The 16,305-nt window shown below is 65.0% G+C and overlaps 1 protein-coding gene across 7 annotated transcripts in view; it reads right to left on the reverse strand.

Annotated features, from left to right (window-relative positions):
* CTNND1 (catenin delta 1) overlaps nucleotides 1-16,305 on the reverse strand; it is a 28,050-nt gene that overhangs the window by 8,885 nt on the left and 2,860 nt on the right. For 4 of the 7 annotated variants that reach the window (XM_065684739.1, XM_065684741.1, XM_065684738.1 and 1 more), the window contains exons 2-6: nucleotides 6,624-6,741; nucleotides 5,553-5,870; nucleotides 4,439-4,510; nucleotides 4,003-4,161; nucleotides 3,275-3,807 (exon numbers count right to left, since the gene is read on the reverse strand). In XM_065684739.1, coding sequence (XP_065540811.1) covers nucleotides 3,275-3,807; nucleotides 4,003-4,161; nucleotides 4,439-4,510; nucleotides 5,553-5,747 — 959 coding nt within the window. In that variant the 5' untranslated portion in view covers nucleotides 5,748-5,870; nucleotides 6,624-6,741. Of the gene's footprint in view, nucleotides 1-3,274; nucleotides 3,808-4,002; nucleotides 4,162-4,438; nucleotides 4,511-5,552; nucleotides 5,871-6,623; nucleotides 6,742-14,790; nucleotides 14,976-16,305 lie in introns of those variants that run through there. The other 3 variants (XM_065684737.1, XM_065684742.1, XM_065684743.1) reach the window with 3 other exon arrangements.

The raw sequence follows: 16,305 nt of genomic DNA on the forward strand, positions 1-16,305 counted from the left end.
TGGAGCCGGTCTCCGCAGGACCTCCGCGGAGGCAGGAACCAGCCCCGAGGCACGGAAGCCATTCGGGTCTGTGACCACTAGAGGGCAAGTTCATCCCAGCGCATTGCCCAGGAGCTCCGCAGCCCGCACCCGGCACCGCACGGGCGCAGCCGGCTCCCGGGGCCGTCCAGCTCCACGAACCACGGCGGCAGCGGAGTTTTACCCACACGGGGCTCCAACTCCTTTGCCCGCAGACGCCCAGCGATGCACACAAGCGGCACTGGCTGCCCAGGGCCAGGCTCAGCCGCGCAGCAAGGGACTGCAGGGATGAACCCGGCTGCTCCCAACTCGGGCACAGCGAAGGGCAGCGCTCCCACAGCCCCTTGCCCTGCGGGAAGTTTCCAGCGGCGTTGGGAATGAGCCCCAACAAGCACATGGAAGCGGAACGTGCAACTGCTGCCCCAAGGTGACACTGAACACCCCAAACATGCACCACCAAAATCCTGGGCTCTCACCCTAATTCTGTTGTCACTGACAACCTTCCCCAGCCCGGCCGAGGGATCCAGGGATTTTCAGCACAAGGTGATGGGAGGGGACTTGGCACTTAAAAGCCCCTTCTGTCACCGGGCTGCGCCAGGGCACCAAGGACACAGGACCAAGGTCCAGGGTGAGGCACCACTTCCAGCCCACATCTGCCCTGGGCACTGCTCGGCCACCTCCTGAGCTCCCAGATGAGGCCCCAGCAGCAGGGAAAGCCCCACAAAGGATGACAGCAGGTTCTGCTCCCTACACCTCCGCTTCCTACAGCCTCTGTCATGGCACTTGCCAAAGGCACTGGCCCCGTGTGGCAGCCAACCGTGGTGCCGCTGCGGGTGGTGGCAGCGGGCTCTGAGGTTGGCTGTCAGCAAATCCCCACAGGGAAACGGCTGCTCCGAGGTGCTGAGCAGCCCGGCCATGCCAGGGAGTCACTCCCGCAGCTGTGGGGCACGGAGCCCAGTGCACCGTGCCAGCCCCCCCCTCCACCCCGCAGCAGGACAGGGCAGCAGCAAGACCATGGCACAGGGTGCCCAGAGAAGCTGTGGCTGCCCCATCCCTGGCAGTGCTCAAGGCCAGGTTGGACACAGGGGCTTGGAGCAAGCTGCTCCAGTGGAAGGGGTCCCTGCCTGGGGCAGGGGTTGGAGCTGGAGGAGCTTTAAGGTCCTTTCCCACCCAAACCAGGCTGGGATTCCATGATTCTAAGATGCAGGCAGATGCCAGCACTGCAAGGAAGCCACCCAATGCTCACCAACACAGCCCAGCTGGCCTTGCTCCCATGCCCCAAAAGGGAGCTCCTGCCCAGCCCCAAGGGCCCCTCAGTGCCAGATCCCTCCAGGGATGGGGCTGTCTGGGAGGGGGGAGCACACTGAACCCCCTTCTCTCTGCCCCTGCAGAGAGGGAGCTACAACAGGAGCCACAGGAGAGACCCTTGTGCTGTGCGGCCACGGCGTGTCCCCATGCCTGGCTCGCTGCCTCCCTGAAGGAGGCCATTAATAACCAGGCCCCTGCTCAAGACAAACAGCTCTGGGGCAGGGGGATGCTGATCGTGCTGCTCCATTCCTGGGATGGTAACTGAGAAGCCAGGGACAAGCCAAGCTCAACAGCGCCTGGATTTCACAGACTGCTGTGATGGTTATCACAGGGGGAGGGACAGCCTGCTCATGGGCCACATCAACCCTTCTTCCATACCCTGCCCATTGCCCATCCTTGCAGGACAAGGTGACAGCTCCACCAGGGCTGCTTCTTGGCCGTGGGACCTTCCCCCTCTGCTGTGACCCAAGCCCCCCAGTGTCCTGCCTAGCAATAGCTCCTGTACCTGTCTCCTGTTCCTGTCCTCCAGGATCTGGAAAGGCGGGAGGAGCACGGACACCACCCAGCCCAGCACAGAGTGCTCAGGGTCTCAAAGACCAAGCAGACCAGGCCCCCCAGGGAGGGCTCCTGCTCCCGTGTGTTGGGTGGAACATGAACCCAGGGAGCCTTTTGTATTTGCTGGCATTCCCTTCCCCTGCAGCCCCAGCTGGAGCAGAGCAGCCACGGGTCAGACACTTGCTTAACCCCCCTGCCCAGCTGCTCGCTGCGGGACCCATGGCCACGCGCTCAGAGCAGCCACTGCTGGCTTCTCCAGGCTGCCCGTTGGGCACGGGCACAGGCCTCAGAGGAGAGGGGGGGAACCCATCACGAGAGCAACCGCCCCGACTGGTTCAGCACAGCAACACACGCCTGTGCTGGCACAGCCCAAGGGACAAAGCTCCTCCTTCAGCCCTTCCGGAGCTGCCCTGGATTTGCAGGGCATGCCTCGAGTTAGGCGGATCTCCGGCAGTGGCTGGCAAGAGCCTCCTTCCCCTGGGTCTCCCTCCTGTCTATGTTCTAACTTAAGCAGCTTGTGCTCAGCCTTACCAGTCTCCCCCTGCCCAGGGTGCTAGATGTACATCCATCCCTATCTCTGGGACCCAGGCTCAGCTCCTCTCCATTCCTACCTCACCACGCTCCGAACCGTCCTCCAGCACCTCCCCAAACCCCACCTGAGCCGAGGCTTAAGCAGGCAGCAGCAGTGCCTGTGCAAGAGACAGAGCGGGCACAATACCTCAGCCTACAGAGCTATTGCCTCAGGGATGCAACATTCCAGGAGGGGGCCGCACGCTGGCAGGACAGTGCAAGGACCACCCGAGCCCAAGGGCAGCCCCAGCCTCGTGGGGCACTTATTCAGAGCCCGGCTGGGGGAGCCACCGATCACCCACAGACAAGGGAGGGGGAGAAGCTGCTGGTGCTGAACAGGTTGAGCCACTTCTCGCAGCCTGCGGGTGAGGGCTGGTGAGGTCCTGGCCGCGGCAACGCTGCCTCCCCAGGGCACTGCGGGGCTGAGCACTGGGCTCAGCACCGCTCCCAGGGCTGCTGTGGGGCTGCGCCACGCATCGAGCACGGCTCCCGCAGGATAACCCGAGCTGAGGCACCAGTGAACCTGCCCTCCCACCAGAACGGGTGGCACAGAAAGGGAAGGGCCTGGAGCTACATCCAGCTGCCCAGTGGAACTCCTTGCTGCAGGAAGAGCAGCTCAATTAGCACCAACTTTTAACCACCAATTAAGCAGGCAATTAGAAGCGGATGCGAGCTTTCTCCTGCATGAGCTGAGCTTTCTCCTGGATGTGCTTTCTCCTGCACGTGCTGCGCCTTACTCAGCTCGTGCCTTTATCTCTGCAACCCTCCTTCCTCCAAAGAGGATGATGTGAGAGGGACCCCACAGCATCCCCCCTCCCCGTACCTGAGCCGCCGGCGGGGATCAGATGGGGTCCCTGCCCGCCGGGCCGTGCCGTAGTCAGACATGAGCCCGTAGTCCGCATCGTCGAAGCCCACGCTGCGCTGGTCGTCCTCCAGGCCATACGGCTCGGGGTGGAAGTGGTTGAGGTCCATGTTGCTGCCCCCGACACGCACTTGAGGCTGGGGGCCGTAGATGTCCTGGCGGCTGGGGGCCCGGTAGGCGTCCATGGAAGGGCGGTAGCGCTCGTCGATGCGGGTGACGCGGGACAGGCTGCCATAGCTGTGATCGCTGCCCGGGTACCCATCCTCGTAGGGGCGGCCGTAGCCATCGGGGTAGTGGTAGTTCCGAGGGAGCGTGGCCGTGCCTGCCTGGCTCAGGAACCCACCCGGGCCCCCGCTCCCGTTCTTGCGGAAGTTCCTGTCCATGGTCTGGACGTAGTTGCTGGTGACGGGGGAGGTTTCCAAAGGCATCCCATCCGGCCCCACCGGCACCTGCTGCACCGTCCGGGTGGTCACCGTCTTCACCACTTTCTTCACCTAGAGGGATGGATGCAGGACACATTCCCGTCAGGAAACCCACCACAGCCCTGCATCCCCGGACTCCCCTTTCAGGCAGATTTCACATCCCCGTTTCAGCTCAGGTAGCAAGCTGGCTGATACCAGGGTGTAGCACCCCAGCCATCAGATCCCTAGCCAAAGCCCTGTCCCTCCATGCTGTGCCCAGGCCTGTACCGTGGTCTCCGTACGCCGGGTTGTTCCATCATCTGATGTCTCCACAGACACAACCGACATGGCCCCTTCTGGGTCCTCCTCCATGGTGTATGTCTCCTCCACAATCTGGCCCGGGTCCTGCATCCTGGGGATTGTGCTGTACAAGAGGTGGCTGTGGTCCTAAGGGGAGCAAGGGGCAGGCAGTCAGCCCCCCAGTGTCAACATGGGCCTCCCTGGGATCAGCCTGGTAAGAGATCTCACCTCCTGGGGAGCCCCACTATCCTCCTGCATGAGAACAGGTACCAACAATCCCACACCAAAGCCCCTTCAAGCCAGGGCGACCACATCAGACACAAAAGTCCCCCTCTCCCAGCTAGGGTGGAGACACTGGAGCTCTGCCCTGCATCCCCAAGCCAGCCAGCAGGCTGCCGCAGCCAGACGGCTCAGCTCCCCTTACCTGCGGCCCGTTGAGCTTCAGATCTTGGTATTTCTGCCTTTCCAGGTCAGCATCGCCCAAGAAACGGCCGTTCTGAAACACAGAGCACCACAGCAGGCTTGTTAACTGCACTGATCTCCCACTGCTGGGATGCGATGTACCCGCTCCCCCCTTCCCTTCCAGCCCCTGAGCAGGCCACCTCCTGGACCTGACAGCCACCCAGCGCACACCCCACGTCACCCTCAGGAGAGGCTCACGCTCCTTGGGCCTGCGTGACGTGCAGCAAACCACCCCCTTCCAGCCTGACACGAGCTGGAGAACACATCATTCAGCCCCTGCGCTCCTGATGGAATGGCCCAGACCCTTTCCTGCTCCCAGCACAACCCTGGAGACCTTCCACATCCTCCAGGGCAGGAGCCACAGGCAACGTCCTGGCAGGACTGCAGGGGAAGAGCACGGCTGCTCAGTGGCTGTTGCAGGGTGCTTCTGTTGGACCCCCCCTGCACAGCCCACACATCCCCTACAACCACCTTCCACAGCCAGCAAGGGACCCGCCTCCTGCACACCACCACGCACCAGCCCTCCGAGCACCCCTCTCCACAACAAAGCCCAGGAAAGGGAGGACAGGAGGAGGGAGACCTCAAGCCAAGGCAGATGAAACCACACTTCCAGCCCTGCAGAAGAGAGATCTCTCCCAGCCCTGGTTTGGCTGTTTGGGGGATAAACAGAAACTCCAGGGACTCGCCCATTGTCACATGAGAGGGAGACAGACATGCGCTTCCCCACAGCTATACACCAGTCCCTGCAGTTCGACCACCATCCGAGAAGCTGAGTGGGATGGGGAGCAAAGATGCCCCAGTACTGAACACAGCCAGCCTCCGACCTCCATGAAACCAAACCAGAGCTGGCCTGGCAGCAGGACACTCCAGGGCTCGAGACCCAGACCCTCTTCCTTCCCACAAGGCTCTGGCTTTGCACATCCCCAGTCACCTTCGGCACTATCAGTGCCTAAGACCTCCTCCACCTCACATCCAAGGAGGGCCAACAGAAGCGCCCAGGGCTGCCTGCACCAAGGAGGGCTGACGTGCACGGGGGGCTCCGGGAGCCTCCGCAGCCCCTGCTGCCGGGGCTTTACCTGGTGCCGCCGGGGCAGCGTGCCGTTGGCCAAGCCCGGGCCGGCGTCCTGCGGAGAGACCCGGACTCGCTCCAGCTGGGCTGAGACGTGGCGCCGCTCCTCCTCGAGCGCCCGCGTCAGCTTCTCGAACTGCGCCTCCTGCTCCTTGACAGAGGCAAGGATGCTGGCGGTCGACTCCACCTCCGAGTCGTCCATGGGTGCTGGGCGCCCAGGGTGGGCAGGGTGGGATGGAGGGCACGGGGAGGCACAAGCGGAGGCGGCTTGGCGTCAGGCGAGGGGAAGAAAAGTGACCCAGAAGGGCAGGAGCCCCTCTCTGCACTGCATGTGATTTGGGAAGGAAGGAGGGAGAAGAGCGGTCAGAAGAGACTGATTTCAGTGAGACAGGTCCTCAGAACAGGGAAAAAATGATCTCGTGGCATTTCCACCCATTCCCACCCACCAGTGAGCTGGCAAGAGGGTCCTGCAGCAGCACAGCCCAGGCATGACTTGGATGTTCCTTGCCCCAGGATTTAAGCTTGGAGGAGTGGCACTTTGGGTCATCACAGCAAGCAGCCAGGGTCAGAAGAGCTGCTCTGTGCTGAGGAGGCTTCCTCTTCCCACAAGGGCCCTCCTCAGGCCTCACAGAACCACTGCTCTCGGGGAGGAGAGGGGGGTCCTGGGGCAGAACAGGGGATGCTCCCGGAGAATGAGAAGTGACCCGCACCCCATTATCTCACCAGGGAGGGAGGGGGGGAGACGCTGTCACTTACATGCTCCCTCTTCCCCAGTGTGATACAAGGTGGGGGCACAGCCCCCACACCACAGCTTTTACGTACCCAGGAAAGGGGACAAAGTGGGAGAGGGTCCCCCTAAAGAGGACCCCACGAGTCCCTTTGCTGCCAAAACTCACCACCCTCCAGCTTCTCACCAGGGTTCCCAAGGCTGCAGCTACCCCAGGAGGTGCTCAGCCCACAGATGGAGGGATGGTCACTGGCCTGGACCCCTCTAACATCCCGTCCCCAGGAAGGGCAGTGAAGCAGCACACCCCAATCAACACATTGACAGAGAAAGGCAACATTATTCCATACAGACCTGTCAGAGGAGGAAGGTCAGGTTTGATTGCAAAGGCACGGGACAGCCAGGTCTAGGCGCAGAGAGTCATGGGAGGAATAGCCCAGCCACCACAGTGAGGAAGCAGGAGGGAAGAGAGCTGCAGGGACAGCAGGAGGAGGTCAGAATCGCACCCGGCAACGCAGCCCGGCGGCGCGGAGGCAACGGCCGGGCACGGGCTCCTCCCTCCCACCCCTGTGCGCCGGGGCCGGGGCTCCCCCCGCCGGGGCAGCGGCAAAGGCGGCCGGGCTCGGCCGGGGCCCCGGGGCCCGCAGCGCTGCCCGGGCCGGCGCAGGCGTGCGGGGACCCGCCCGCGGCTGCTCTCCCGGGGATCCCGGCGCTCCTGGGGCTCGGAATCAACTGCCCCGAGCGCAGCCTCGCGGAGCCCTCCTGGAAGTGCCCCCTCGCACACCCGCGGCCCCGGCGCTCACCGCGCCCACAGCACCGCCACGGAGCCGGGCTGCTTTGCAAGAGCCCCAGCGCACTCAAAGGTCCGCTCACCCACACCCTGCAATCTGCCCTCGCCAACAGCCCAGCGCGTCCACCCGTGCACATGGACCCCAGCCGGCCCCAGCCGCGCTGGGATCCCCGCTGCCCAGCCCGCACCCCGGAGGAGCAGGCACCGCTCCGGGCCCAGGTGCCCAAGCAGGCTCCTGAAGGCTCCCGGACTCCTGGCTCCTGCAGGGGTTTTCCACTCCTCCCACCTTGCGACAGGTACGCCCCGAGGCCTTTTCCAGCGCACCAACTCCCCAAGCCTTGTATGGAGATGCAGGGGCAGCTCTGACCCTGCTGCTGGAGGTCTCGCCTGCCCCGTGGCTTTGCAAGGGATCCTGCTCAGGAGAGGCCTGGTGCCTCCCACAGCAGCGCTGACGCATCCGACTCTCACCCTTGAGTCACGCGCTCAGTTTTGGTGGGCATCCACCCAAAGCACCTCAAGCAGGGGCACAGACCCGGGGTCTCTGGGACCCACTGCAGGTCACCGTCACCCACACGGACACAGGGCAGGGCTGCAGGGCCCAGCTCCACAGGGAGGCACTGGGGAGAGGCAGCCTGGACCCAGGCACTGGCCCTCAATCACAGGACAAGGGGACATCATCTCCTTTGCAATGTCCCAGACTTCTCCATCAGGTCAGGGGAGGTCCTGCCCCCCCCACACGCTGCAAACACCCAGAATCCTGCCAGAGCCCCCCTGGCTCGTGGTGATTCACCTCCAGTGCGGTGTTTCACTGACCCTTTTAAAGACAGGCACAGCCGCTGCAGAGAAGAGATCCTCCTTGACACGACCTTGCCCGAGCAGCTCTGCTCCCATCTAACACCTTCCCAGCCAGCCCTTAACCATCTCTATGCAGAAGAGGCAGATCTGGGGGTGCATGAGGATGGAGCCAGCACGCTGGCCTCAAGGGCAGACTGAGCTGAGCCCCTGCTCTCATGAACAGGCTTCACTTGCTGGCAAGCAGCCTCAGCAGTGAGCAGCAAGCGCAGAGCAGCAGGGTTGGTATCTGTGGGAAGGCAGTAGAGAGCCAGCAACCCCAGCAGATCCCTGCAGCCCCACAGAGCCAGCAACGCTGCCCCAGTGCCACGTCCCCACCTCTCACATCCCCCTGGGAACACAGCCCGGAGAATGTGGAACTAACAATGAAGCTTGCAGGGCCCTCATGGGCCCCAGATAAGGGGCCAGAGCAGCCGAGGCTGTTTCCTTCCCGTCCCTTCCACTGGGAGTAAACACAACAGCAGGGGGAAGGAACAGGACAGGTCCCTCACCCACCAGCTCTCCCTGTCCCCTGCACTCACCAAGGCCCCTCCAGCCCAGCCAGGAGGATGTGTGGGGGACACACAGAGCCCCCCCCCCTTCCCCTTTGGGCCCCCAGACCAGAGCAGGAAGCCTCAGGGAGAGAAGGCAGCCAAGGGGCTTTAGGGAGCTCTTTGCATCAGGGCAGGCACAGGAGGGGCTGGGGGGGGGGGCCATGGCTCTGCAAAGCCTTCGACATGGAGCAGCTCAGGAGCAGCCACCTCAGGGTCACCCCGGGAGCAGGGCTGGGGCTGTCCCTGCATACCCGAGCAGGGGCACAGCTCCACCACAGACCAGCAGAACGGGGGTACCCGCGGCCAGGGGCGCTCCCCCGGCTCTGCTCCTGGGGCCGCCACCACCAGCACTGCCTCCTCCCTCCACACTCATCCCAGCCATCAAGTCTCCATCGATCCGGGATTAAAGACATAATTACTGAGAGGCAGTGCCAGGTCCAGAGCTGGAGCCGGCGCTGCCCGCAGCCACCCGGCAGCAGCAGCCCGGCCCCGCTGCGGGCTGGCACACAGAACCCCTCGGGCAGGGGCTTCGGGCACGGTGCAGCCCCTCGCTGCCTCCCGGAGCTCATCTGCAAAGCAAGGCAGGGAGGGGGGCAACGGGAGAGCCCCGGCCTGGCAGCCCCCTCGTGAGAGCCTGCACTCCGGATCCCGCAAGGGTGACATTCCAGGGATCGCTCTGCGCCCATTCCCCCCCTCCTGCCCGGCCTCTGAAGAGACAACGACAGAGCATTTTCCAAAGCCAGGACCCTGACAGCCGCTGCCTTCTCATCAAGAGAGGCACTCGCTGACACACCCGGCACTTAAAAACCCAGCAGCCAAGAATAGCTGCGCTGGCTCCGGCCGGGGCACAGCCAAAAGCCTGCAGACAAAGCACACCCCAGCAGCGCCTGCCCCGGGGCAGAAGCACAGAGCACTTCCGTGGTGGCCATCGGGACGAGGGGACCCAGGGACCAGCACAGCTACCCGAAAGCTTCACACCCAAATCCCTCTGCCTTGTTTCATCTCCCAGCTTCCTGCTTGGAGTAAAGGCTTGGTAGTCACCAGAACAACACCCTAAACCTAGCCAAGCCTTCCAGAGCTCTTCCCCTGAGAGCAGCCCTAACATGGCACGCTCTTCCAGAACTCCCTGCCCTGCTTCCCAGCGGGATCCCAGAGCAAACCCTGGGCCTCCAAAAACAAATCCGAGGGCCCAGGCGCAGCCATGCCCAGCTGGAGCCCACGTGCACCCACCGCTGCCAGCGGACGGGTTCGAGCCTTGTGAGGGCTCCTCAGCAGGAGCGCTTCCCTGTCAGCCACAGAGCTCAACCCGTGGCCCAGGCCGAGCCGGCGGGTGCGGAATGGGACACCACAGGCCAGGGAGAACGCCAGGGTCTGGCAGGTGAGACACAGGCAGGAGGTGCGGCAGGCAGCACCCGCTGCAGCGTGGGGCATCCCCAGCACACAGCCCCTCGTGGGGCCCGAGGACCGCCTCCAGCCCTTTTCTGCCCCAAACACCGGCTCCTGCTCCAGCACATCCGCTACACAAAAGGAACGGCAGTGCTGCTCAAGCAACTGGCTTCCTCCTGCTACGCTGAGGGGCTCCGAGAGGAGCCAGGAGCTCCCCGGCCCTCAAAAGCCATCGACAGCTCTCAGCATCAGACCCCGGCCTCCAGAGAGACAGGAAGCAACAAATTCTGCTCCTGGTTCCAGTTGCCATCATGATGCACTTAGAAAAACAGAAACCCCATCAATAATTCAAGCCTGCAATCGCCCGAGCGCTTGCAGTGCATTACACTTGCTTGCTCTGCACAGGTTCACAGCCCTGCTAATTCACCACAGACTTCTGGTCAGTCTCAATTAGCTAAAAAATAAATGAGGCAGCATCTCTGGCATCGTTCCACCCCCCTAAGGACAGGGTCCAGGCTCACCTATCAGCCCTCAGCCTGCCCGAGGTGGCAAGCACCAGCACTAGCCAAGCACAGCGGGCGCTGGGCAGAGAGCCCACGAGCCCCAGCTCATCCCACCTCATCTGCTCCAGTGTTCAGCTCAGGGGAGCACCTCAGCCACAGGAAGGGGACCCCTGATGCTGGGCAGGAGCTGCCACATCCCTGCGTGGGCCGTGGAGAGCTTCGGCCATGGCTGCTTCTCTCCCAGCACCCAGAGGCCGGGCCATGCCCACCACGCAGCAGCCCCCCAGGCAGGGACCCTCCTTCCACAGCGCAGGGCAGCTTGCTCCAGCTCCAGCTCCTGCCCCGCTCTGCCCAAGCCCTGGCAGGCCCCGGTGCTCCCCCGGGCCCTGCCCGGGCCCTCAGCTGCCCCCCGGGCCGCGGCCGCGCCTCTCCCCGCAGGCACCGGACTTCGGGGGACAAGGGCAGCTCCCGCGGGCGGGTCGGGCGCCGGCCCAGCGCCGGGAGCGGCAGCGGGCACGGAGCCGGCAGGCGCTCGCCCCCGCCCAGCGCGCCCGACTGGTCGGACCGGCAGCGGGTGGCGGCCGCGCCTGCCGCCCCCAGCGCCCTCCGCAGAGGGAGCTGCCGAGCGCAAGCAGCGACACGGCACCGCGCCTCGTAAGGCAGCGGGCGCGCCGCCAGCGCGGCGATACGGAGGCAGAGATAAGGGCAGGGCTGGGCTGGGCTGGGCTGGGCTGGGGGAAGCAGCGTGCGCATCATCCCCCCAGCACGGGGCACCGAGAACACAACAAGGCCCGTCGGGTCCGCGGGATGGGCCTGGACACAGCCGAGGGTTGTGAAACGCAGTGGGCTGATCCCCTGCGGACGGGTCTGTCCCTGCCCTGCCCGATGGAGGAGGAGGCAGCGGGAGACGGCAGCAGCGGGGGTCAGCCCCGGCGCCAGGCCTGCTCCACCCGCACGCCAGCGGCCCGGTGGACTCGGGGTACCCCTGAGCGCAGCCGGGACACGGCACGGGAGCAGATCCTCCCTGCCGGGCTGGGCAGGAGAGCTGCCATCCCCTGCGCCGGCCGCCGCGCCGGCCCCACGGCGAGCGGGACACGGAGCTCCCAGCGGCACCTGTGGGGCGAAGAGGCCGAGCCCCCCCGGCAGGAAGGCAGCCGAGCCGCAGGGCTCCAGGCAGAGACTGTGCACCCGCAACCCCAAACAGGTTGGCCACGGGGCCAGAACTTCCCTGCCAGCAGCATCCAGCTGCCCCAGAGGTCGCCCCCAAACCCCAACTCCCACTGGGAACCGCTGCGTGGGTGCCCCCACCCCGGGCCAGCAGCGAGGCCGGGTCCCCGGCATGCAGCCCCCGGGCATGCAGCCCCCGACATGCAGCCCCCCGGCATGCAGCCCCCCGGCATGCAGCCCCCGGCATGCAGCCCCCCCGGCATGCAGCCCCCGGGCATGCAGCCCCGCAGCTCGCACCCCCGGGCCCAGCGCATTCCCAAGCGAGCGCTCGGCAGCACAAAGGCGGCTCTCTGTGCTCGCTGGGAATTCGCAGCTGAGCGCTCGGCAGGGACAAAGGGATTTCAGAGGCACATCCCCAGCCGGCCGCCTGCCTCCCTCCCCCCGGCGTTCCCGTTTCCTGTCACAGTAGCACCAGAGCTCGGGGGCGCAGCAGCAAACAAACACCCAGCGCCGGATTCCGGGAACGGGGCCAGAGCATTCCCGGGGCCGGCCACGCTCCGGCAGGCAGCGGGTCCGGCTTCACCCCGGCGGCCCCGCGGGGCCCCAGGTGAGCGGGGGGGATCCAGGGCAGCTCCCCCGGTGCAGCAGCCACCGCGCTGGGGACGTGAGGTGCCCCCACGGCCACAGGGCTCTGTGCGGGAGGGGATGCAGCCCTCGGGCTCAGCCACAGCAGCACCCTGCCCCGCACCCAGCTCTCCCCAAACCCACCCCAGGCTGAACTTTCCCACTCAGCTGCTTCACTCCCGCGGCAAAAACAAACACGAGCCGGGCTCTGCACAGATAAGGGCTGTGCCGGCAGGGCCCAGGGAGCAAAGTCCCTTCCATGAAACAGGAGACTGCAGCAGTGGGGGGACAAGGGCAGGGCAGATGTGGTGAAGCCGCCCCGGCACCCCCGTGCTGGCACCTTGTCCCGGGGCAGATTCAGCTCCTCAAGAGCTCATGCCTGCCCCCAGCCAGTGAGGCCACAGCCCGCTGGCCCACATTCCCAGCAGGATTAAGGGAAGCCGTCCTCCCCTGGGCCACGGGCACAAGCATTCACAGCAGGCATCCACCCTGCACAGCTCCTGCCAGCAGAACCCGGGATGCAGAGCTGCAGGACCCGGTGCCAGCCCAAATAAGCACCTAGATTTTGGTCCCTTTCCCTGGCACAGCCCTCACTGCAGCCTCTATATCATTCTTCCCAGGAAAGGCACTTGAACTCATTTCCTCTCCCAACACCTGCAGCCACACTGGGCCCTGGCACCCAGTCCTGACCAGTGCACAGCGGCACGGGACTGGAAGCACAGTGGGAACTGGACCACTGGGCTCATCCAGAGAGCACCCAGCACCATCCATCCACCTGCCCTGCAGGGACACTCAAGTCACCAAGGAGCCACAAAGCACCGTGCGCAGGAGCAGCCCGTGGGGCATTGCTGGGGTGCAGCCAGCCAGGCAGGGGCAGCAGCAGACGGACCCCCCTGGCACAGCACCCACTGAGGTGACCTCCTCAGGTGCCTGGCTCCCTACCAGCGGACGTGCCAGAGCCCTGCTGGGGAAGGAAAAGCCACTGGAGAAGCATAAGGCAGGGGGCGAATCACAGCTGGGGTGGGGCAGGGGCTGCTGCCCCACAGGGTAACAGCCAAGTCCCAACAGGGTGCTCCAAGTCCCCGCAGTGCCCATGGCCACACACGGTGCACGCACAGGCTGGCACGAGCCAGGGGTCATGACCAGAAGCAGGGGACAAGCAGGCCGGGCCGTTGCTCAGGGGCCAGCAGGACTTCACCCTACCCCAGAGCCCTGCCCAAACTGCTTGCTGGTGCTACATCTGGCTGCTGCTCCCCGAGAAATGGCTTCCCAGGCTCCTGCCCAAGCTGAAGGGAAGGAAACCTGCGTTTCCTGGTCAGACAGGAGGTGACATTGTGACTTCCCTTTCCTGTAAGCTTCTAAACACGACGTCCTGCCAAGGGCCTCTCCCCACCACCCCCAGCCCACACGCAGACACCCTGGAACCAGGCTGGGATCACCGGGCATAGGCACCAACAGCCTGGCCCCAGCCAGGTCAGCACAGTGCACCCAGGAGACCAGACACCCAGCCCGCTTGCTGGAAGCACTCTGCCTCTGGGGAACACACAGGAGGGCTCCTCATCTGTGCTGCTATCATGTTCTTGCCCAGGGCTGGGAGTATCCTACGAGCAGAGGCTGAAAGATGCTGTTTTCCAGCCCCAGGAGGACATGGCTGTGCCCACCATGCCCCAGCTGTAGGGGCACCGACAGCCTATGCCCAGCACATCTGCTCACCAAGGCTGGAAGTGAGCATGCGCTCCCCAGCCAGCTCCTCACACCCCTCGGCTGCTCATCTGCACAACTGCCCCAGCCAAGAAGCACACAAACACACACCTGAACCACTGCGGTGCTCCCAAGGCTCCCAGAGGCAGGATGGAGGCATTCCTGGGAAGCACAGCCACAAACCCCCTCCTGGGCCAAGGCTGCTGCCACAGCTTTGCTCCTCAGGTCCACCCACCCCCATTGCCCAGGGCAGCTGCCCTCACTATGGAAGGGGAATGGAGAAGGGAAGTGCTTTTCCACCCAAGGCAGCTGCTGGCGACAGGCAGAGATGAAGGGGGAGCAGGTTTCATGTGTGCCACCCCAATGTAATCTAGAGGGGAGCTGCAGGGCCCCGGGAGCTTCCTCCTGCACAGAAACCAGAGAAAAGGAGCAGCAGAGGGGCAGGGCTGGAGCAGGCTCCCCGCCGGAGCCGCCTGGGCTGCCCCTGCTCCCCAGCAGAGCCCAGTGCGCAGCGCTGGATGACACATCCCGGTGCCCGCACTGGAGCCAGGCAGCGCCGGCAGCTCGGCGAGCTCCAACACGCCCCAGGAATGTGCTCCGGCACCGGGCAAGGGCCCTGCCAGCGGCGCGAGCGCGGCACGGCCCACCCTGCCCTTCCCACTCGGAAAAACTCGTCTTTGCAGTTCCACGCGCTCCCTCCCACCGCGGCTCCCCACGGACCCACTCCAGCGCCTCCCGGGCAGGAGGGACCTGGAGCACCGGGGGGGCAGCCCCGGGATGCGGGAGCTCTCCTTGGGAAAGCCCAGCTCAGGCACCAGGGCAACAGGAACACACAGGGCTGGGGCCAGCAGGCGCCTGCCTCCCTCTGGCCCGTGTGGACCCAGCTCCCCAGAGCCTCCCGGGGTGCCCCAGCTCCCACCTCGCTGCCCGGAGGAGCCCCCAGCCCCAGGTACGCGCTGTCCTACCCGGCGTGGCGAGGGGAGAGCCGCTCCTCTTGGTCCCTGTGGGACGCGGCCCAGGCAGGGCTCCCGCTGCCCCCAGGCTCCCCGTGCCCACGGCCGGCAGCAGGAAGCCCGTGAACTTTGAGCAGCATTCGCTGGAATTGGGGCCAACGCCCCACGGAGCCAGGGCTGGGATGGAGGAGCAGGAGCAGGTCCTGCCCCTGCTGCCACCAGAGCCACTCAGCCCGGGCTGGTGCAGAGGGGACATCCCCCAGCAGCCCCGGACATCACATGTCTGACAGGCCCTCCCAGGCCAGCAACACCTCGGCCAGGCCAGAGAATCATGGAATGGCTTGGGCTGGAAGGGAACTTGAAGCTCCTCCAGCTCCAACCCCCACCACGGGCAGAGACCCCTTCCACTGGAGCAGCTTGCTCCAAGCCCCTGTGTCCAACCTGGCCTTGAGCACTGCCAGGGATGGGGCAGCCACAGCTTCTCTGGGCACCCTGTGCCAGCGCCTCAGCATCCCCATAGTGAAGAGCTTCTGCCTTATACCTAAATCTCCTGTTTCTGTTTGAACCCATTCGCCTTTGTCCTCTCGCTCCAGTCCCTGATGAAGAGCCTCTCTCCAGCATCCTTGTAGCCCCCTTCAGACACTGGAAGCTGCTCTGAGGTCTCTGCACAGCCTTCTCCTCTCCAGGCTGAGCAGCCCCGATGTTCTCAACCTAGGAGTACCAGGGGATTTACTCCCCGGGCTCACGTCCCTTCCCCAGCTTGCGCAGACCCTTCCCTATCTGTGCTGGAAAGCCAGTGGCCCCTGGCCTGGACCATCACCCCACCGAGCCCGCTCTGCTGTGTGGTGCAGCCAGCCCGTGCACCCATGCCTTTATGAACACCCCAGCAACACCTCCACAGCCCCAGAGCCACCCCAAGACACCAGGGCTCTGGTGACACAAAAGCAATCCTGCTTCCATCAGCACCAACATGTGGGCAATGAACTGCCAAAATGAGACATCAGCCTGGGCCAGGTCCCCCACCCGCGCTGGCACAAGCACCTCTGCAGTGGGTGCAAGCTCTGCAGCACAAAGTCACTGTGGACCCACAGGCTGGGGACAAGCTCTGGGGCACGCACCGTTTGTCCCTGCCCTCCTGCAGGGCAGCTCATGTCCCTGGGCAGAGGGGTGCGGGCAGCCAGGACTCCTCCCCACCTCAGCCAAGGCCCACGCACACCAGGCACCCCACCGCAGCCTCCAACCTGCTGCTCCGGGCTGGGAACGGCGGGGGGGGGAACCTGGTTCAGGGTTCACCCATCCCAGCACCACGCCTGGCAGCTCATGCTCCTGAGTCACTGCATTGCCCCACGCCCCGCAGCCACCTCCTCTGCCCCTCCGCACCGCAGGGGCGGTTTTCCTGTGGGTCACACAAGGAAGCAGCAGCCCCCGCTTCCTCCACGGGAACTGGGGACAGGAACAGCACCGCAGGAGGAAAAGGACCCGCTCCCGCCCCAGAGCCCACAGCAGGCTGAGCTCACACGGGACCAG

Source organism: Lathamus discolor, chromosome 6, assembly GCF_037157495.1.
Source record: "Lathamus discolor isolate bLatDis1 chromosome 6, bLatDis1.hap1, whole genome shotgun sequence".
NCBI lineage: Eukaryota > Metazoa > Chordata > Aves > Psittaciformes > Psittacidae > Lathamus > Lathamus discolor.